The sequence below is a fragment of the Cicer arietinum genome, chromosome 6 (assembly GCF_000331145.2).
Source record: "Cicer arietinum cultivar CDC Frontier isolate Library 1 chromosome 6, Cicar.CDCFrontier_v2.0, whole genome shotgun sequence".
In the NCBI taxonomy this organism is placed as follows: domain Eukaryota; kingdom Viridiplantae; phylum Streptophyta; class Magnoliopsida; order Fabales; family Fabaceae; genus Cicer; species Cicer arietinum.
In genome coordinates, this window is record NC_021165.2 from 31,851,805 (window position 1) to 31,876,003 (window position 24,199).

General features: G+C 31.2%; 1 protein-coding gene and 1 long non-coding RNA gene across 2 annotated transcripts; one reads left to right on the top strand and one right to left on the bottom strand.

The window, feature by feature from the left end:
- Positions 1–278: 278 nt before the first annotated feature.
- Positions 279–911, bottom strand: LOC101499923 (putative UPF0481 protein At3g02645). The gene has a single exon (XM_012717719.1). It carries the CDS (start codon positions 909–911, stop codon positions 279–281), a length of 633 nt encoding a protein of 210 aa, XP_012573173.1.
- A 14,660-nt stretch (positions 912–15,571) lies between these two features.
- On the top strand, positions 15,572–16,649 carry LOC101496136 (uncharacterized). Its single transcript, XR_001144272.3, has 2 exons — positions 15,572–16,088; positions 16,424–16,649. It is a non-coding gene; the product is annotated as an uncharacterized lncRNA (long non-coding RNA).
- Positions 16,650–24,199: the final 7,550 nt, after the last annotated feature.

Here is a 24,199-nt window from a genome sequence, read left to right on the forward strand (position 1 = left end):
CCAAGTGCCTATTTTTGTTGGTATTCAGCACTTAATTGAATTTACAAAGAAATGTATGTATTCATGGCATAATTGTATATGTTAACTTGTTTAGATGACATGAAATATATTTCAAAAAACTAATACTAAAATTAATAAATAACAAAGAGATGTTGTAAATTCAAACAAAATCAACTAGAAGAATCTATTTGATTGTGACACCAAGAACTTTAAGAAAATTGACAACAACAAACATGAAAAAAACAGCTCCAACAACAGTTGAACTGAATCTCCAAGGATCACGGAAATACACTCACTGCCTTTAACCTACCCATAAAATGTTTCCAAGAATTATTATAATGTTCATTAAGTTCCATAATGATTTTTCCATAATAATTTGATGTGAACACAACATATTTGCATAAACCATTAACCAAAGTTGCTAATTCAGCATGACTCCCAAGTTCATGTCCAATTGTTTCAGTGTCAACCAAAAACTCAACATCTTGATCAGTATGAATCAAAGAATCAATTAATGAAACATAGTTGCATATAAAAGTTTGTTCTGAATAGTGACACTGTTCCAATGCAATAAGGTTCCTAAGAACACTTCCTGTTACTTGGTCTACTTTCAAATAAGGAATTTCCAAACGAGCTTGGAAACATTTAAATAATGGTAAACAACCTAAGCACAAAAACCAGTTAAAAATTAGTGTCCTTTTAAACTTAATGTCCAAATAACTTCTACCTTGAACTTTCTCAAAAGTAATACCTGCTTCATACAACTTTGTTTCTGTCCTTGGTACATATTCTGATGAAAATGTTGTGAAATTTTTTGATGGATTCACACCATTTACTTGAATTTTTCTTGGAAGGTAAGTATATCTAATCAAATTAGTGAAATGTTTGCAAGATTTACAATTTTGTGTCATCTCCCATTTTTTGCTTAACTTTTGAGGATAATAATCTTCAAAGTAATTAAAAGCAAGCTCAATAAAACTAACACACCTTTCATTTTCATTGTCGCTACCATAATCTAATAACACCTATTTGTGTAATTCCTCTAATACAAACATAGGAATTTGATTTTCAAGCAACAATAAATCCCTTTGTGTGATTATGTAGATCCATGATGTAGTAAACATGTAATCATTTTTCTGTTCAGATTGATTAGATTTTATTATCGTAATAAAGGGATGTAATCAACTTTCCCTTTATTATCTCCACGTTCCTTTATTATCTCAACGGGTTTCTCCGAAGCCATGGCGATTTGCCATGGACGATTCTCCGAAGAAACTAAGAAGAATAAACAAGAGAAAAAACTTAGTAAGGATGAATAGAAACGAACCAGATGTAAACATTTGAGAAAGAAGGAAGGAAGGTGCTTCAAAGATGGAATGTTGGTTTGCCGGAAGGAAAGATTGCCAGGAAACGCTGCCGAAAAAAGCTGCCGCAAAATGCTTTTGAGGGTTTTGGGGATTTGGGGTTCTGAGATTGGAATTTGGGAATTGAGTGATAAAATCTGGTTTAAATCCAAATCCAAAAATAAAATGTGGGTGGTTATCCAACCGGTTTTAAATAAACCGGTTTATATTCATATTATTTTAACCAGTTATTAAAAATGGTTTTGGATCCGGTTTTGGATTTGAGTCTCAAAACTGTTTTTTTTTTTTTGCATAGTCCTACTTCTCACCCCCCATTCTCATTGAAAATACTATTTTGTCCCTTTTGTTATCTATAAAAACCTCTAAAAATTTATCTTTTATTTTTTTACCCATTTTCTTTGAAACTTTCAATTGTTTGAATCACATATTTGCAAAGCTTCGAATATTTGAAACATTCCAAACAGAAAAGTAAGACCCCCTTCGAAAATTTGAAACTTTCGAAACCATATTTTTCCAAATGTTCGAAAGTTTCTAACAAACTGAAACTTTCAAGTGCATTTTGTCCCAGAATTTTGAAACTTTCGAAAGTTTCCATCAACCTGAAACTTTCGAAATGCAGAAATCTTCAAAACTTTCTAACAACCTGAAACTTTCGAAATGTGAATTTCAGAAAAAATGAAACATTCGAAAGTTTCAAATGTCTTGAAACTTTGGAATTCATGAAAAGTTTTCAAATAGGTTCAAAAGTTTGGCCTTCAATGAAACTTCCAAATTTATTTTCCAACATTTGGGAACAATACGAAAGTTCTTAAATGAATTTTTTTTATTTAATTTTTTATTTAATTTTTATTATTGATATATTGTAGTGCCTAGAATGAGAGGTGCCTTTGGCCAAATTATTTGCAGCATTGCCTGAAGCGTGAGAGGTGATAGTGGTGATGGAGTAGAGAGAATTCCACCAACAACATCAAATAGACGACAAAATGAAGCAAACCATCCAATTAGGAAGTATCGTCGTAGACGGGATGTTCAGGATGATGTCGCTAAGCCTGCACAGATGGAGGAGGATGCTCGTGAGCATGTATAGATGGAGCATGCTGATAAGCAGTATGCTGAGCCTGCACATGATGGTGCTGATGATGTTAAACATTAATTTATTAAACAATACTACCAATCATAAGTTTTACATGTACCCAATGATTTTCATTGACAAATCCAATTGCTAGTAAAAAGATAAGAGAAGACTATTTTGATGGTGCTTTATTTAGAGTAAAGAATGTCATATTCAGATTACGAGACAACGACACCAATATGACATTATATCGTCTTGCTATCACGTAACCCAAGTCTGGTATAGTCATCAACTTACCTTTTCCTTGAGCACCCAATCCTGAAATTTTCAACGAGTTCCCCACTAATTCAACACTTTCATCGAACACATTGGAATAAAATTCTTGATGTAGATTTATCTATTTATCCAATTGTGTTTGAACTAAAGGACAAGATTCTTCAATCCAACTTAACAATGCTGCAACTGTGCGAAACCCACAATTTCCATCAGGCACAATATCTATTATGACATCAATATACTGATGTATAAAAGTAGGAAAATGTAGCTTATATGGTTGCCTTGTTGAACATTGTGCTGATTGATTTGCAGAATGTTAAGATGGTTGCCTTGCAGAACACTGTGCTGATTGATTTGCATAACATTGAGATGGTTGCTTTGTAGACTTTTGAGAGGCATCAACATACTCCCAATATGAAGGATCACGAGGAGTATCAAATTCTTTTTTCTTTTTACTAGCTCCCTTGGTTTTCACCTTATCAGGTGGTGCAAGTATTGATGTTGTATGTGGAAATACAAGTTTGCCACCTTTGACCAACAATATCTTGTTTCTTCATGTACGCTTTCATTGCTTCCACCTCTTCTGAAAAGTCATATTCTGATAAAGATTCTTCATCCTTTAATTCATGCTTAATGGTTAATTTTTCCAAAAAAACATGAATGTTATCTAAAGGGATAACATTACCAAATATTTGCAACTTTGTCAATTCACAAGCACATGGTAATCCACGAGTTGTTCTGATTGAGAAACCACATTTTGTTTTGTTAGTACCTACAATCTTCACCCTCTTTAACTGTTTGTCAATTTTTTTAAAATATTTCCTTAATACACAATGATGTAGACTTTGAAAAAAATGGTGATTATACCCGTGCTCAACATCGAGGATGGTTTTCTGAAAAGACGATTTAATGATACATACTTGATTCTTCAACATCATATTCAAAGCATCCCAACTTTTACACAAGTCACTAAAACTAGTTTGCAGCATGTTTTTCAATCTCCAATGAGCAGACTCAACTCTACAAATAAATTAAATAACACAAATTAAAACAAATCACATAAATTAGTAAATCATATTTTCTAAAATAAAACAAACCATAATTTAAAAATACCTGTTAGATGTTGTGTTCCTCAAATGCATCACTCTATTGGTTCAAACGTTGACAAATATTTCTTTGTAAGGTGTCAACCATGAATCTTTCACATAATCAACAAAAAGGATAATATTGGCACACACTAGCTCAAAGTGTTGCAAGTGATGATCATACTCCTCAACACTAGTCGAATATACAAATTTTTTTTCTTCCATAAATCCATTACTTCATCTTGTCTATCCTTTTTCACATATTGTTTGCATTTTGCCCCAATATTTTTTTCAATATGAAAACAACATTTTGCCTTCCGTGGGATTCAAGCCTGTTACCTGGGAGATAAGTAATGTCTCATCTCATTCCCACTACCAATGCAACACCTCAGCCATTACCGTTATCGGTGATGCTACCTCACGATATTCTCACCCCATATCCACCAAATGGAAATTATGAGATTATCTTTATTTCTCTCTTTCAAAGCATTCAAAATGAATCTTGGTGCAAAATTATACTTTATCATGTCATTTCTAAATTTCCTCTCTTCTTCGTTTAAACACCCCAAATATGAATGATCGGTTAAAGTATCTAGTAAATCGTGATTGTGTGTTCCACAACGAACACTAATTTTCCATCCTTCACTGATACTTAACGGTATACATCTGAGTTCAAACTGACAGTTTTCCTTGTGAGAACAAGTTACTGTTGATTTTGATTTATATCTTCCACCTCTTTCGCATCCCAAAATTAGTTTGTCTTTTATTCCTCTCTCTCCGGTTGCTTTATCTGATCGAATGGTAATAATTAAAATTCCATTTTTCCTTCCAATATTTTTTGCCCATTCAAATACAGTTTCTCGAGAGGGAAATACCTACAAAATATGTTTTAAATAAAATATCAATATATACCTATAATAAAATTTGATTGGTGGAGAATTATCAGTAATAATACCTGATCAGTGGTAAATTTTTCTGTAGAATCTATAATCGTTCTTGAAGCAGGAACCTCAACTCTACTTATACCAGATTTCAAAAAGAGTAATAAATTTAATTATTAATAATATTATAAATCCATTTTTAAAAATAAAATTTTAATTATTATTAAAATAATTATGTAGGTTTGGAAAATTTCTTATAAATTGAAACTTTTGAAAGTTTCAAATTTTCGAAATTGTATTACTTAAAAAATTTGAAAGTTTCGAAGATTTCAAATTGATCAAACTTTCGAAAGTTTTGACGAATTTTTGAAAAATGCATTTCGAAAGTTTTAGATTTCTCAAAAGTTTTTAAATTGTCCAAAATTTATGGAAAATTACATTTCGAAAGTTTCATGTTTAACAAAAGTTTCGAAAATGTCAACAACACTCATTTTTTTATATTTCAAAAGCTTGAAATTTTCGAATGAGTAGGTAGATTTTGTAATTTTCGAAAGAAGGGGTGAAGAATGGATGAATAATTTTTTTTGAGTGTTTTATACATAGTAATAAAGGGAAAAATGGTATTTTCAATGGGGATTGGGATGAGAAGTACAAGTGGGGTGGTGCATGGTACAATTCTCTCATTTTAGTTATGTGGCCATGTTCTTCTTTTATTAGAGGCATGATGAAACCTATGTTTTTTTTTTTTCAAAAAAAATAATCAACAATTTTTTTAAAGATCCTTGCAACAAAACGTTGCATTACATGCAGATAAGACAATATTGTGGGAATGAATATGTGCCTCAAAATAATTCCTGTCATCGTGCGAAATTTGGTGCGCAAACGACTAATCATATTATCAACTAATTAGTCTTTTACTTGGTGGATTAGTTGTTTGATCAACTAAGAAGATGACATATAGACTAAATTTTACTTACGACAATGCTCTCTTTTTTTATCAAGTGATTATAATGAAAATGGGATTTTGTTTCTCATCTATGGGTTCTAGACTATTACATAGAGCGTCTAGTGTTGAAGGTTGAGCTAATATCTAAAAAAGCATAAAAAATGAAGTAAAGCGATAAAGAAAAACGATAATGATAAGTAAAGATGTATGTGATCGGTTGTGTTTTGAAAATAGTCTTCACTATGGATATTTATACACTTAGAATAACTAAGAACCCTACACCAACATATTTATCATGTTTTAAACTCACTAGCTAACATATTACATCATATAAGCATGGGCATATTTCCTATAGGAGTAATTGGGGTTCTTGCCTAAGAAAACAAAAACTATTTTTATAAACCTTTTATTACAAATAGATTTATATTTTATGGTTTAATTTTTATCGTATGAAAAACTTGTTAACAATGAAAAGAGGAAGAAGAGAGACAACCACTCTAGGGTTTCATAACATAGAATGAACCAAACATAAGTTAATAGGGTTATAATGAGTATATATACAGGAGAATAGAAATGTCTAAATTACCCTTACTACTAATATATAATAACATTATCTAACATCTCCCCTCAAACTCACGATGCATCAACATGGAGTATCGAGAGTTTGTCAACTAAAAAATGGAAACGTTTAATGGAATGCATCTTTGTGAACAAATCAACAATCTATAAAGAAGAAGAGACAAACGGTAGAGTAATGGTTCTATGCTGAAGATGATAACGAGTAAGATGACAATCAATCTCAATTTTTTTGGTGCGTTCATGAAAGACCGAGTTGTGAGCAATTTGAATAGCATTCTTGTTATCGTAGTGCATTAGAGTTGGCTCAGAAAGAGAGATATTCATATCAGACAAAAGCCAACACAACCAAATTATTTCAGCGGTAGCGGATGCCATATCACGATACTCAACTTTTGTAGAGGAGCGAGAGACAATGTCCTGCTTCTTACTCTTCCAAGAAATAAGAGAGTCTCCAAGAAATATACAAAATCCTGTGGTGGACTTATGATCAATGGTGTCACCATCCCAATCAGCATCAGAATAAGCTCGTAACTCCAATGAGGATGACGATAGAAAGAGAAGGCTTTGAAATTGAGTTCCTCGAAGATAACGAAGAATCTGAAGAACTGTTGCCCAATGTACTGTAGTGGGTGAGACAACAAACTGACTAACAGCATGAACAACATAAGCAATGTTAGGTCTGGTAATTGTAAGATACACTAAGTTGTCAACCAAAGTACGATACAAAGTGGAATCTGGTAAAGGAACACCATCCGAGGGAGCTTATTTCACATTATACTCAAGATGAGTATTTGCTGCTCTAGTATCAGAAAGACGAGGCTGATCAAGAATGTTGGCAATGTACTTGGATTGAGAAAGAAGGTAGCCTCTAGGAGAGCAGGCAACTTCAATCCCCAAGAAATAGCGAAGAGTTCTCAAGTCCTTCATCTCAAATTGTTTGGCTAACTGCAATTTTAACTCATTGATTCCACTAACATCATCACCTGTAATAATCATATCATCAACATATAGAGAAAGTATAATGCGACCATAAGTAGTGGACCTTATAAACAATGCAGAATCATGTTCACTAGATCGGAAACCAAGAGAAGTGATCACAATAGATAATTTCTCAAACTAAGCTCGAGGAGCCTGTTTAAGACCATATAGAGCCCTTTTTAACTTACATACTTCCCCTTGATTATGAGAAACTCCTTGTGGAGGGACCATATATACTTCTTCATGAAGCTCACCATTTAAAACAACATTTTTGACATCCATTTGGGAAATATGCCATTGACGAATAGATGCAACTGCAATAAGAGTACAAATAATGGTCATCTTGGCTATAGGAGCAAAAGTTTCTTCATAATCCATACCATATTGTTGAGAGAAACCCTTAGCAACAAGACGTGTTTTGTAGCGCTCAACTGACCCATCAAACTTGGTTTTGATTTTGTATACCTAACGAGACCCAATAGCACGTTTTCCAAGAGGAAGAGGTACTAATTAGCAAATATTGGTTTTGTGCAATGCAGATAGTTCTTCTGCCATAGCCTGCTGCTAAAGAGGATCAAGAATAGCCTCTTTATAGGAATAAGGCTCAAACAAACTGTGAATAGAGGTTAAAAAGAAGCAAACGAAGTTGAGTAAGTGGAATAGACAAAATCAGACAACTAAGTAGACTTACATTGACGAGAGAGGTAATGAAGAGGATCAACAATCGCAGAAGGTGGTTGGACAGTCGGGGGGACAAGAGGGATGTCATCATGTGGAGTACTAGTATTTGTCCTGCAATTCTCAACATTACAATCACTAGAAGCACTATCATTAGGACCAAATAGATCAATATGGGTTAGTTCAGAACTCTTAGTAATCTGAGAATCAGAGGAAACAAAGTAAAAAGGGATGTGCTTAAGAAAAACAACATTACGAGATACATAAAGTTTTCTTGATGAGGATCATAACAACGATAACCCTTTTGACCATTCCCATAACCAAGAAAAACACACACAACTGAACGAGAAGACAACTTACTGCGCTCTACTTGAGGGCGAAGAACAAAACAAGTAGAACGAAAAACTTTCAAAGAATAGTAATTAGGGGTATAAGCATACAATTTTTCAAAGGGAGACAAACCTGATATGGTAGAGGGTGGAATTCTATTAATAGCATGAACAATAGTAATTACTACTTCTCCCCAAAACTCACTAGGAACTGAAGTAGACAACAAAAGGAAATGAGCAGTCTGTATAATATGACGGTATTTCCTTTCAGCAACTCCATTTTGTTGAGGAGTATCAGTAAAAGATGTTTGGTGGAGGGTGCCATCATAAGCAAGTAATTTAAAAAATTTATTAGAGGTATATTCACCACCTAAATCACAGCGAAAATACTTTATAACAAAATTATGTTGAGTTTTGACCATTGCACGAAATATATGATAAATGTCAAAAAATTCAGACCGATTTTTCATAAGATAAATCCAACAATAACGTGTGTTAACATCAATAAAAGAAACATAATATCTAGATCCACCTTTGGTGAGAACCGGTGATGGACCCCAAACATCAGAGTGAACTAAATCAAAAGGCGCATATGAAACATAAACACTTTTACTAAACGGTAAAGCTGGAAATTTAGCAAGTTTACAACCACAACAATTTGAGATATCACAGGTTTGTAAGTTTCCTAAGGCTCTAGCAGAAGCCAAATATTTTAATCTAGAACATAAAATCCCCCCTGTCTATGGTATGTCCCAATCAGCCTCCCAGAATGTGGATCCTGCACACAGCAAGAAGTGGAAGAAAACATAACCGAATAACCGAAATCACATATTTGACTAACTAAAGCAAGACATGTTAAGTGTGGAGATTGAACCAATGCCTGCCCATGGCATAAGAGTGCCATCAACAGTCATAACCGACACAAACGAGGCAGGTTTCACAAACACAAAAGATTTATCATCGTATGTCATATGATGAGATGCTCCAGAATTAAGAATCCATATGGAAGGAGATATATCTGACATACCAGAGGAGTTCAAACCTTTAGAAGAGGTAGCACACATTGGATGTGATTGAGTGGTAATAAGTCTTTGAAGTTGTTCATCAATATTAGATATTTAAGAAGCAGTCTCAGATGAATATACATAACCATAACTAGAGCCAATGGTAGGAGGAGCAGAAGCAACAACATTAGACGATGCCCCCCTAAAATTCTTCTTATGTGATATCCTCAATTTAGGACAATGTGCTTTCCAATGACCTTTTTCTTTGCAAAATGCACATTCATCATACCAAGCCCAACCCTCCCTTGAGATGTTCCTTTTTGAACTCGAGCAACACAAACATATCGAGAAGTTGAGAGAATTCTCTTATCTGACACACTAGAATGAGTTGTAAGTCTGATTTCTTCTGCATACAATTCACTAAATACTGATGCAACATTAGGAAGGGGGAACAATGCAAAATACCCCCACGAAGGCCCTCAAAATCATCACGAAGAGCCATCAGAAACCCAACCAGACGTTGGTCCTCTCTTTGATCAATGTATGCTTTGACAGCTTTCAACTCAAGTGATTCTATAAGAGCCAATTGATCTCACAGATTAGTCATTACCGAATAGAATTCCTGAATGATCATATTGTTCTGCTTAAGGGCTCTAATATCATTTTCCAACTGATAGTGTTTTGTAAATTTCGACTGAACATACAAATGTTTCAAGTGATCTCAAATCTCTTTCGCAGTATCATATTTTGCTAGTTGCACTCATATAGACAACTCAATAGAATTATTAATCCAAGTAATAATTTTTGAATCACTAACATTCCATGTTTTCAGATCTTTTGCATATTGAGTTTCATCCTTTTTATGTGCAGGCTTAACAGAAGTTCCATCAACAAAACCCCACATATCTTTTCCAATCAAATTTTTTTTCATCACATAACTCCAATAAGAGTAATTTTATCCATTAAGGTGAATACTAACAGCTTGAAGAAGATCATCCTTAGCACCAGCCATAACAAATAATGATAGGAAAATACGACAAACACAATCACTGAGACAAAATAAATTACGGATAATCTGGTGTTGTGCGAGAACGATTTCTCCCCCTCCAGACGTCTTTTCGCTGATCCGACCATTGAAGGCGAAGACCTGAATGTTGCGAATCTTCTTCCCAAAAATCAGCCTGATCCAACGGTTAACGAATGCGCAATCGATGTTTCTCTTAGACTATTTTAACAAAATCGGCAATAGGGTTACTCTTTTCTTTTCTCTTTTGGTGGTTGCATTTCCTATCAAAATAGTCTCTCTCTTCTTTACAGTAGATCCCAAAATCAACCAACGCTCTTTGATACTATGTTAACACTAAAAAGAGGAAGAAGAGAGACAACCACTCTAGGGTTTCATAACATAGAATGAACCAAACTTAAGTTAATAGGGTTACAATGAGTATATATACAAGAGAATAGAAATATCTAAAATACCCTTACTAAAACTAATGTCTAAGAGAAATGTCTAACAAAACTAACCTCTTACACCAATATTTAGGTACTAATGATCTCAAAGAGTTATATGAATGAAGTTTGATTGGTGCACGTGCGTGAGAAAATTAGACTTTTATTTAAAATTAATATTTTGTATTAATAAATCGATGTGGTAGATTTTAAAGTTATTTATTTTTCGTTGTTAACTTTAAATAAAAATGCGGAAGTGAGGTTTCTTTCGCTAGGAAATAATTGAATCTTAGCTAATTTCAGTCAAGTTTCTCTTGAATTTCAACTAAAGAAAATTTAATTTATTTTAGAGCGTAAATGAACATCCATCTAACAATTGGAAGATTAATTTTGCGAAAATAAATAATATTTTAGTAAATTACATTGCGTTCTTTTACAAAAATATATCAAGTTATTTTCTAGCGTATCTTTTATTTATTACATGATGAACCACTCCCAAAAAAAATTATAGTCATTTTTAAAAGGAAACAAATTATTTTTAAGTAGTGCTTTGGATCAAAATCTGGAGGGTCAATTGATAGTAGGAATTAATGAGCGGTGGTACAAGAGGAATGAATAGTCATTTTGTCCAACAACTCAGCCCGTACTGTTACAGGCACTGTTAGTCACGACCTTATCACCCTCTTTCTCTCTATAGAAAATAGCGAGTCTTTGTCTTCCTTGGGAATCAAACTCGGTACCTAAAGAATAAGTATCACTGCCTATTCATTCCCACTACCAATTAAGCTATAGCTTTATTGACTTCAACAAATAAAGGTAATTTGTGGGCTGAGTTGTAAGGGTTGGGCTGTTACACATTTGACTTCAATAATTAATTGCATTTGATACTCTTGAACCAAGGGTAGAAATTTTGTGGTCATGAAGAATTAGTTCATTCAAAAAATAAAGGTAATATTCTTGAGTTTATAGTTTTAGTTGCCAACCATGAGAAATAGTTTGATATGTTTCTAAAAAGTGCTCATGGAAATCTTAAATTAGTGACACCTTCTATTTAAAAGGAAATTGTGACAATTATAGCTTGTGCGACCACAAAATTTATAGTTGATGATGTTAGAGATGATTTCTTTACCATTTTAATTGATGGATCTCAAAATATATCAATTAAGGAGAAAATGGATGTTGTTTTGCGTTATGTAAATAAAAAAGGAAGTGGCGAGCGGTTTATTGGTCTTGTTTATGTTTGAAACACAAGTGCTATATCATTGAAATTAGCATTAGAGTCATTGTTTACAAAACATAATTTATTTTTTTCAAGAGTGTGAGGACAAGGATATGATGAGGCTAGTAATATGCAAGGTGAATTCAATGGCCTCAAAAGTTTAATCATGAAAGAAAATAATTATGCATTTTATGTTCACTGCTTTACTCGCTAACTTCAATTGGCACTTGTGGCGGTTGCGAAACACAAGTTGGTATTGATTGTTTTTTTTAGTTTGGTTAACATCATATCTAACCTTGTTGGAACTTCATGTAAAAGATGAGAGTTTTTTAGAGAAAGTCAAGTTCTTAAAGTTCATGAAACATTAAAGTGTGGCGAAATTGCTAGCGGTTCTTTCTGGCTTGAATCAAGAAGCTACATGGAAACGAGCTGGAGATACATGATAAGGCTCACATTATGGTACACTATTTAGTTTGACCTCTTTGTATTCTTCAGTGATTGATATCCTTGAGTTTGTTGAGGAAAATGGCTTAACTTCGTATCAACGAACTGAAGGTTGTCATTTATTGAAAACTATGCAATCTATTGAATTTATTGTCAACTTTCACATGATAAATAATATATTGCGAATTTCTAATGACTTATCTCAAGAATTAAAAAGAAGTGATCGAGATAGTGTAAATGTTATATCATTAGTTAGAGTGTGCAAGGAAAGACTACAAAATATAAGATATTATGGTTGACGTACTTTATTGAATGAAGTATCATTATTTTGTGAAAATTAAGATATTACCATTTCAAATATGGATAATGCACTCTTTACTCAAGGAATATCAAAAAGTAAAGCTAAAAAAATTCAAATTTACATTGTTATCAAGTTGAGTAATTTCATTAAGTGATTGATAGATAACTTCAAGAACTTAACAACGGATTTAGCGAGATGAACATTGAGTTGCTTCTTTGTTTAGTAAGCTTAAATCCAATAGGTTAACATTTGACATTTGATAAGGAGAAGTTGATTCATTTAGCCAAGTTTTATCCATATGAATTTTCTTCTGTGGAGTTAATAAGGATTAAGAGTCAATTTGAAATTTTTATCATAGATGTTCGATCTGGTTATAAATTTTCAAAGTTATATGGGATCATTGATCTTTCTAAAATGTTGGTGAAAACTATAAAGTATATTATGTATTCAATGATACATTTAATCCTAAAGTTAGCATTGATTTTGCTTGTGGCAATTGCAACTGTTGAAAGATCTTTCTCTATCATGAATTTTGTGAAGAATAGATTTTGAAATTGTATAGTAGACGAGTGGTTACATGATTTTTTAGTTACATATATAGAAAGTGATATATTTAATAGTGTTGACAATGAAAAAATCATTGAACATTTTTAAAATATGAAATCCCGTAGAGGACAATTGTAATTTGTAGAAGCTCTTATGCATTTTGAGTTTGTTTAGTCATTTTAATTATGTATTTTGTAAGAGTTACTAATATTTTTCGTTGATCAAAATATATATACTATTTTTGCATATGAATGTCTTTCAACTATTCATATTCTCCACAATGCTCATTACTATGAAATGAGTGATTATTCACGTTTTTTTGTCTCCTAGGTTAGATTAAGTATTTGTTTATGTCACTTATCCATCCCATTCTTGAGTCAAGAAAAGCTTGAGAAAATAATATTTTAAATCATGCATAGTTAAATGCATCATAATAACATTGTTGGAAAATCATTGTTTTGTATTTCATATGATTTTAAAACATTTTTTAAGGTTTGAATCGATTCAATGTAGATCAAATTTGTTTTTTTTTCAAGTTAAGGAAACTTCTTAAATTTGATTCAATGTTTCATTGATCTAAATCAAATCTAAAATTTTCGTTCCATGATTTCTTTCAATAAATTCAAAGAAAGTCCGAATTTATTCAATGTATTAAAAAAAGCATGTTTTTATGTGTTTTTCCTTTATTATCTCCTCACACTTACAAATATCAATCTCATAACTTTTCACAAAGTCAACATTCAAAAAAACATTTTCATATTCTCATCCTCTCAAGTTAAACACATTTATTGAACCAAGGGTGTGTGAATCTTTGGGAGTGATTTTAATAGAAAAAGTAGTAAGTTTTTGTCTTAAGTGTTCATCTAAAAAGAAGTGTTGGTAAGGGGTTAACAAACTTTTCTTATGGTTTGATTTATGATTGAATCTCAAATGTCTAGAAGGGTTTTCTATAGGTGTTTGGATCTTCATCTTTGAAAGAGGTTTCTCTTGTTGAAGATCACAATGTGTTGATTTTGGAGTTTTTAAAATCTTGTTTTATAAGTGGGCGATTCATAGAAACAAAGTTTTGTTTATTACTTTAATATCTCTAAGAATCTTGTAGTTATTGCACAAAAAAATATTAATGGAAGAAAATCTCATCTAAATTATATGGGAAAAAGATATACCTAAAGCTAGAACGAAATAGAAACTTATATAAAAAAATTGATGTTATCTCTTTACTCTATTGGTGATGTATTAAACTGAATCACATGTGATTATATATATATTGTTTAATAAACTATGGAAAACTAATGTGAACATTTCTCTTTGTCAAAATCCGAATACTACCTTGTGGGGCTAGTTCTTTCTACTAGATAAAAATCCATTAATATGTAGTTTTTTTTTTATTATGTTAATATAATCATTAAATATATTTTTACTCTCCTTAAATATATTATTTTTTGCTTCAGTTTTGATCCTTGATTATGATTTTTTTAATTAAAAAATGGTTATCTGCTATATTTTAAATAATGTGGCATATAATATAAAAATGTAAAATGATTAACACCAATGTAATTGTAATAAAAATTTATAAAAACTTCACTTTGAACTTAAGAAATTATTTATTTTTGTAATTTAATTATTGATATCTGAATAATTAATGTATCTAGATGATTCTACATCATGAAATTGTACTCTACATAAATTAAATATGTTACATCGTTATTTTTTAGTTCAAAAGTCTGTGGGAGGGACCAAAGTCGCCGACTTTTAAAATAGGGAGACTAATCTTATAAATTAGTAAAAATAGATAGATAAAAATTACAACTAAACCAAAATAGTTTTTGATTTTAGTCCCTACAAATATACTACTTTTTGCTTTTGGTAAATTATTTTAACCCATGCAAAATTTGGTCATATCAAAATTGATTTCTCTAATGTCTTTTTAGTCCTTATTTTGATAAACTAAACAAATTTAGTCCTTATTTAATACAAATTTATTTTAATTAAAAAGATCATTTCAATACAATACATTTTACAGAGAATACATTTAAACAATCAGAACCTATAACAAAATTATATATTTACATAGACTTAAAAAAAGTATTTTTTATAAATCTTAATATAAAAGGTTATATTTAAACTATTAATCTATAAACAAACTTTTCAAGTAAGTCTTAGTTTATTTGTTGAAAAGAAGAAAAGGGCCTCCACTTCTAGACAAAGAAAAAACAAAAGGAAAGTACTACTCAAAGTCATCTCTATGGAGACGTAATGGAGTAGGAAACGTGTGGCAACATATCTGCCTCTTTCCAGAAGCCCACACAATCCAACCCATCATCTCAAGCTACCGCATATTCCAAATGGGAAAAATACAAATTTCAAAAAACCATATAATATTACTAACCACCTCATTTCTTCTAGAAACACATTTTATTAAAAAGAAAATTTGTCCCAAAACCAAGCATGGGAGTTGAGTTATGTGCAGTCATGTCCTGGTAATTTTAGGTAGATATATAATTTTAATCATTCGATTAAGATCAGACGGTTTAAATTTTATAATTAAAACTTTTGTTTTAAAAGTCAAAATCTATCTTTAAATACATACCGTCCGATATTTAATCAAAATTAAGATTGCATTCCGTGGAGTGTGAATGCAACTAATCAAATCCACCAAATATGTCACTTTCACTCTTATTAGTATAATTCACATTATATAATCAGGGAACCTTGGATATTTGCAAGTATATATTAAAATTATCTCAAATACTTTCTTTACTACACCTTGTTATTAAACCACTCGTGTTTCCTCTTGCCACTAAACAATCTAAATATATAATATGGTTTTCAATAAGGTTCCCCAGTTCATGCTCTTAATAGTTTTAATTATTTCGATTGGGGAGGACAAACCTTCAATGGTAGAAGGAAGGGTGCTTTCATTAATATCTCATCAAGGTTAGTGACAATAATTTCTTGATTATATAATCTTTCTTCTTGTGCTTTGTGTTATATAAATTAAAAATTTAATTGTCATGAATGATCGGTGTATAAAGTTTATATATCATAAAATCATTCATAAATATGACTCTAGAGTTAATTATAGTAAAATTTAAATATTTCTAATGACTATATTAATTTACGGTATATAAATTATTTACATTAACCCTGTATATAAATTAAATTCATAAAATAAAATTATAAAATATATTTTTTGACATCTTATAAAATTATAAAATATAGTATAGTGTATATATGGTTGTTGATTATTATTGTATGTGATGCAATTGCAGGGTACTCTAAGATTTTTGCGACGCTTGGGGTTGTTTGCAAGTGTTGTGATAATGGGATTGAAGGTGCCTGCACAGAAACATGGACTGGTTCTTGCTCTAACATACAGTGTTTACCTTGGAAAACACACTAGTTAGTTTTGTTAATATCTTGTATAATTTTTTGTAATACTTATTTGATGTACATAAATTTAGAGAAATGATATGGAAATTAATTTTATGGGTCGAATTGTAGATTTTTTTATGATATAATTGATGATTCTGTGTAGTGTAACTTTGGTGAACGTTTATGTTAAATTTTGGTTAGTAGCTAGAGTTTCTTGGGGAGAAAAGTCAAAAGTTGGATGGAAACTGATTTGGTGGAGTAAGTGACTCACATTTCAATTTTAAATAGTCTCATCTTAATTTAATTTAATAGAAGAGATTCTTTAAAACTGTTTTTATAATTGAGTGATTTTGATAGGAAAAATTCAGATAAAACTATTTTAATAATTAATAATGTAGAATATTGTTCTTTAATCTGCACTACGCGAAAAATGATATTTTACATCGCATTTTTTAAGCCATTTACAGCGCTTTTTCAAAAAATTAAGCGCTGTAGTATCCAGCGCTGTAAAAAGATACAACAGCGCTCTTTAAAATAAAAAAAGCGCTGTAAATCTCTTCTAAAAACGTGCTGCTTGTTGTATTAGTTTTACGGCGCTTTTTAAAAAAAGCGCTGTAATATGCATTCCTTTATTTCAATTAGATCTCTTTCTGGGATTATAACAACAATCTCTTTCATAAATCGTAATATACAGTATCCGCAGTCTATGTTGTTAGTTTGACGAGAGCACTATAAAATAAAACATATAAGTCAATAAATATTTGTGGATTGATTGTTAATGAAATTTTAAAGCCATACATTTCAAACCTTTATTAGAATCCATGTGATTTATTTGATTTTTGCTTCGACACTGTAGCACCCATTTGAGCTCGGAAAACTTGTAAAACACTATCAAATAAATGTGATTATTAGCATTAACAGACACATTATATATATTCTTATTTTATTTTTTAAAAGCCTATTACAGCGCTTTTTTTAAAAAGCGCTGTAAAAGACCTTCTTATTTTATTTTTTAAAAGCCTATTACAGCGCTTTTTTTAAAAAGCGCTGTAAAAGACCTTCTTATTTTATTTTTTAAAAGCCTATTACAGCGCTTTTTTTAAAAAGCGCTGTAAAAGACCTTCTTATTTTATTTTTTAAAAGCCTATTACAGCGCTTTTTTTAAAAAGCGCTGTAAAAGACCTTCTTATTTTATTTTTTAAAAGCCTATTACAGCGCTTTTTTTAAAAAGCGCTGTAAAAGACCTTCTTATTTTATTTTTTAAAAGCCTATTACAGCGCTTTTTTTAAAAAGCGCTGTAAAAGACCTCTTTATTTTACTTTTTAAAAGCCTATTACAGCGCTTTTTTTAAAAAGCGCTGTAAAAGACCTTCTTATTTTATTTTTTAAAAGCCTATTACAGCGTTTTTTTTAAAAAGCGCTGTAAAATACCTTCTTATTTTATTTTTTAAAAGCCTATTACAACGCTTTTTTTAAAGAGCGCTGTAAAAGACCTCCTTATTTTACTTTTTAAAAGCCTATTACAGCGCTTTTTTTAAAAAGCGCTGTAAAATACCTTCTTATTTTATTTTTTAAAAGTCTATTACAGCGCTTTTTTTAAAGAGCGCTGTAAAAGACCTCCTTATTTTACTTTTAAAAGCCTATTACAACGCTTTTTTAAAGAGCGCTATAAAAAACCTCCTTATTTTATTTTTTGAAAGTCTATTACAGCGCTTTTTTACAGACTTTTTAAAGCGCTTGTCCAAAAGCGCTGTAAAAGACCTTATTTTTTTTTAAAAAACATTTTTACAGCGCTTTTCCAAAAAGCGCTCTAATAGGTACTTTAATTATGTGAAATCAAAGTCTTTTACAGCGTTTTTTTTACAGCGCTTGTCAAAAAAGCGCTGTTGTATCCTCCGTTATTTTTAAAATATCATACAACAGCGCTTGTATTTAATAAGCGCTATAAAAGACGCGCTATAAAATGTCATTTTTGGCGTAGTGCTGAGTATATAAATGTTCATAAACAAAAATACAATTTCACATAGCAATAAAAGATAAATACAATTTTTGACATTAAAAACTTCCCTCAAATTGAGAGAATAAAAATCACGAGAACTAATGCAGTAAAACATTTCACTATAATAATTAATGGATACACCAGAGTCGAGAATGTAAAATTACTAAAACGGTATATTAAAATAACAAATTCAGCGGTAGAAATAATACACTAAAATTGTAGATCAAACATAATAAATTTGCTACGCACATGTTACCACATGAACCCAATTTTCTTCTACTTTTTTCTTCTACTAGACACGACACTATTCCCTTTTTAGTTTTATTAGGAATTTTAATTTTTTTTTTCTTTTAAATGGGTCGAGCCTAATAAAACACATATTCGTTTTTCATTTATTTCGTTAATAATAATAAAAACAATAATAATACTACTACTACTACTACTAATAATAATAATAATAATAATAATAATAATAATAATAATAATAATAATAATAATAATAATAATAATAATAATAATAATAATAATAATAATAATAATAATACTATTAAAATTGGTGGGTTCCATTTGGGGAGTGAGTCCATCCAACAAATTTCCCCCTCACGACTCAAGTGAGATTGTACTGCTCAACCATAACAGCCTTCTTTCTATGTCATATCATGTGTGAGACTGACACATGCAAGACTTTTGTCATCATATCTAAACAATTTTCATTGGTATGAATCTTTTCAATAGAAAATGATTTCATTTCAAGTGCATCTTGTATCAAATGATATCGCACCACAATATTTTCGACTTTGCATGAAAAGTCGAATTATTGCTGAGATCGAGATCGCACTCTGACTGTTGCAGAATAATACAAATTTGTCACTCATGTAGGAATTTCTTCATCAACAAGAGTTATTTGAAGCTCCAATTGTTGCAATGTACTCAACTTCAGTAGTGGATAAAACAACACACTTTTGTAACCTTGATTGCCACAACAAAACTCCTCTATAAACTTCATCGTAGATTTTCTAGAATCGAGATCACCTGCCATATCTACATATGTGAAGCCATCCAACATAAGTTCACCACCTCCATAGCACAAACACACTTTGGAAGTGCCTCTAAGGAATCTGAGAATCCACTTCACTGCTTGCCCATGATCTTTACCTACTTCGGATGCATAAGGAACCTTTTTCATCTCTTCTTTGTCTTTCTCACTTGTAGGACATTGGTCAAAATTCAATTTGAAATGAGTAGCAAATGAAGTCCTAACAAGTTTTCAATTGCTCGTGTTAAACCTCTCTAACACCTTCTTAATGTAATTGTGTTGAGACAACGACAATTTACCATTCTTCTAGTCACGAGTAATTATCATGCTCATAATTGTTTTGCAGGACCCATGTCTTTCATTGCAAAAGACTTGTTCAATCTTTCTTTAGGGATTGAATCTTCTTAGTGTCATGATCAACAATCAACATGTCATCCACATATAACAAAAGAATAATATAATCACCATCAGAGAATTTATTGATAAACAAACAATGGTCAGAAGTAGTTTTACTGCACCCATGTTTATCCATGAAAGAATCAATTTTTTTTACCATTGTTGAGGTGCTTGCTTTAGCCTATACAAGCTTTTTTTCAATGTACACACAATATGCTCTTTATCTTTGACTTCTAAACCATATGGTTGCTCCATATAGACCTCTTCCTCCAAATCACCATAAGGAATGCAGTTTTCATATCAAGTTGTTCAACTTCTACATTCAAACTAGCTGTTAACCCAAGCACAACTCGGATAAAGGATATCTTCACCACAGGTGAAAAAATTTCTTCAAAGTCAATACCTTTTCTCTGATTAAAACCTTTCACAAACAATCTTGGTTGAGATATGCATTTATCTTGTATACCTATTTGTTCTTGGGTGTTTTTCTGCCCTTAGGTAACTTTACCAACTCAAATATGTGATTCTAATGTAAGGAATTCATCTCTTTTTGCATGGTCTTCAACCATTTTTCTTTATCAACATTTGTATAGCCTCTTGGTGGTACTCTAGCTCTCCACTCTCAATGATCATCACATACTCATGTGGAGGGTATCTATAAGAAGGTTGAAGTTTTTTAGTAGATCTTCTTAACTCAAATTCAACTATTGGCATAGTTGGAACCTGCTCATCATAGTGAAGTACATGATCATTAGTTTCATTCTCATCATCTACCTATATATCTCCCCCATCAACAAAAATTTATATAGGGGGCTTAGGCGCAACATCAATGTAACTTATGGAATTTGATTTCAGTTTCTCAGGTTTCTTAAAATATTCAATAGTATGGTCTTCAAGAAATATCACATCTTGACTTTTGGTAGTTTTCTTGTTAACTGGATCGCACAATCTATAACCAAATTCTTCACCACCATAACCGACAAAAACACACTGTGAATTTACTCTCAAGCTTGGATCTCTCATCTCTTGGAACATGAACAAAACATCTGCAACCATACATTCTCAAATGACGATAAGAGATATTTCTCTTTGTCCATACTCTATTCCGAACATCACCATCAAGTAGAATAGATGAATAAAGATTGATCAAATCCACTATAGTTTTCATTGCTTAACCCAAAAAAGATTTTGATCATTTTTATGAGAGAGCATACATCTAGTTTTGTCATTAATCGCACAATTCATTCTCTCTGCAACGCCATCATGCTGAGGTGTCTTTGGAACTGTTTTCTCAAGTTTAATTCCATGTTCTCTACAACACTCTTCAAACGGACCTTTGTATTCACCACCTTTATCAGATCAAACACATTTCAATTTTCTTCCCTTTTTCTCTTTCAACACTTGCATGAAAATTCTTGAAGACTCCAAGTACCTGATCTTTAGATTTCAAAGGGAAAATCCACACTTTTCTAGAGTGGTCGTCAATACAGGTAACAAAATATGATGCACCACCAAGAGATTAACTATCCATCATACAAACATCATTATGAACTAAATCAATAATATTTTTCCTCATATGATGACAAGTATTATGAAAGGAAACTCTATGTTGCTTTCCAACAAAAAAATGATTGCTAGTTTTTTGAGAAGTACCTTTTAGAGGAAGAAAGCTTTCGTTTGCAAGTATGTTCAGTCATTTCTCACTCATGTGACCAATGCGCATATGCCATAAATCAGAAAAGACATCTTCAATTGCATAGCTTTGCAAACATTCTATAGAGAGAAGTATAATTTTCTCTTTTGTAACCATTAGAGACCCTTTGACGATTTTACATATACCACCACCACCAAAGTAAGTGTGATAACCCTCAATATCCAAGGCTTTCACTGAAATTAAATTGAGATGAATATCAGGAACATGTCTTACATTCTTCAATTGAAGCTTGCAACCAATCCCAATTTCAATCCAAACATCTCATATACCGATAATCTTACATACTCATTCATTTCTCATTTTTACCGTGCCAAAATCACCAAAATTATAACATGAAAAGAAATATATTTTTCTTGATTAATATCTCTTAAGGAACCTGCAATTTCCTTTTATGTGACCTACTTTGCCATAATTGTAGCATATCACTTCTTTTCTAGTCCTTTACTTGCTTCTTGACTTGCTACAACTTTCAGAGTTTTTGCGTCTGTAGAAGTTTTTAGATTGACTTCTCTCCCGTGACTTTGTAACTAGTGCTTCTGACTTTGAGAAAGAACCAATCAAACCATGTTCTTTTCTTTGAGCTTCTACATTCAACATGCTCCATTTAACTATTGAAATTTTTAGCTTTCCACTTGGAGTTGAATTGGTCAATGTCAGAACAAGGACTTCCCAATTATCAGGCAAGGAACTCAACCATAACAAAGCTTGCAACTCATCATCTAATTTAATATCTATTGTTGTCAACTGATTCACTGTATTTTGAAATATACTCATATGATATGCCATTGAATCCTATCTTTGTATTTCATATTCATTAGCTTCCGAATCAAGAATGTTTTATTTTGCACATTCTTTCGTTCACACAACTCTTTGAATTTCTCCCACACCTTATTAGCATTTTTGTCAGTTTCAACATGTGAATATAAACTCAAATCCAACCACAGTTTTATCAAGGCCACTGCCTTTCTATACATCTTCTTATAATAAGCGTCAAATTTACCGTTGGATTTAACAGTGTCACCCATAATAGGATCATACAAATATTGTCTGTATAACATGTCTTCCATGAGAGTCTTCCAAAGTGTTTAATTAGAAGATTTGAGCTTAATCATAAACATTTATTTCCCTCCTTCATTTAAATGATTATACCAACCAAGCTCTAGATGCCAATTTGTTAGAAAAAACCAGAGATAACTATCTCAATAGTGCAAATATTTTTCCCACACAAGTGCAGATAAATGTCCAAATAGAAAATATAATTCCATATAGCAACAATAATTGACAGAAAATTTAATATGAGACAACCACAACTTTTACATGAAAAATTTCTCTCAAATTGAGAGAATAAAAACCACGGGACCTAGTACAGTAAAACTTTCCACTATAATAATTAATTGGTACACTAAAATCTTCATAGCAACACTAGAGAATATCAATCAACAATAGTCATCACCAAATGGTGGAAACCAAACAAATAACAAATAACATTCCACTAAAGTGAATATTCTAGAGTAACCCTCAGATAAGGTAAAACTACTAACATTGTATATTAAAATAAAAAACTCAATGGTAGAAGTAACATACTAAAATTGTATGTCAAACAAAACAAATTTGCTATGCACTTGTTACCACAAGAACCCAATTTTCTTCTTCTCTTTCCTTTTCCTTGCCGTCACACTTTTTCTACTTTTTTCTTCTACTAGACATGACACTATTCTCTATTTGTTTTATTAGAAATTTTTAAAATCCTTATTTTTTTTCTTTAACATGGGCCAATCCCAATAAAACACATATTCTTTATTATCTTTTCTTTCTTTAATAATAATAACAATAATAATACTAATATTAATAATACTAATAAAATCAGTGGATTCCACTTAAGAATTGAGTCCAACCAACAAATCTAACTTTTTCAATAATAAATTAAGGATTGATTTGTTAATTGATATTGTGTACTATGTACACGCATGACTTTTTCACAACAAAATAATTTAGTTATTAGCAATGTGAATTTGTATTTGTGAGTGGAGATCTTTGTTGAGATCGTCTTATTTAGAGTTGTTAGCCAAAACTTTTTATTTTCAGGGACGGAGGATTTGATTATTAGAAATTTTAATTTGTATATGCCAATAAAGTTGTTGAAAAAGTATCAAACTCACCCCCACTTAGAAAATTCTTATTAAGAAAATATTTTTAGATCCTATCTCACAAAATTATTATTCTTGGGTTTCAAGTGAGAGGTTCATGGTCTCCTTTTTCCATGTGAGTTGAGTTTTTTTTTTTAAAAAGTCAAGAAATAATTTTTCTCGAGAAAAATCAGAAAAAATATTCTCAAAAAATTGATTTTTTTTTTATTAAATTTTATTATATTTAAACTTTTTTAAAAAATCAGAATTTATTGAGATAAATAGATTGTTGTTTACAAGAAAAACTCATTTTCTTTTAAAAATTTCAAAAAAAAAAAAGTTTCGAAAAAAAAAAACTGTTTGAAAATAAACGTTGAAAATGTAGGGCCATAAGGCCCACAAA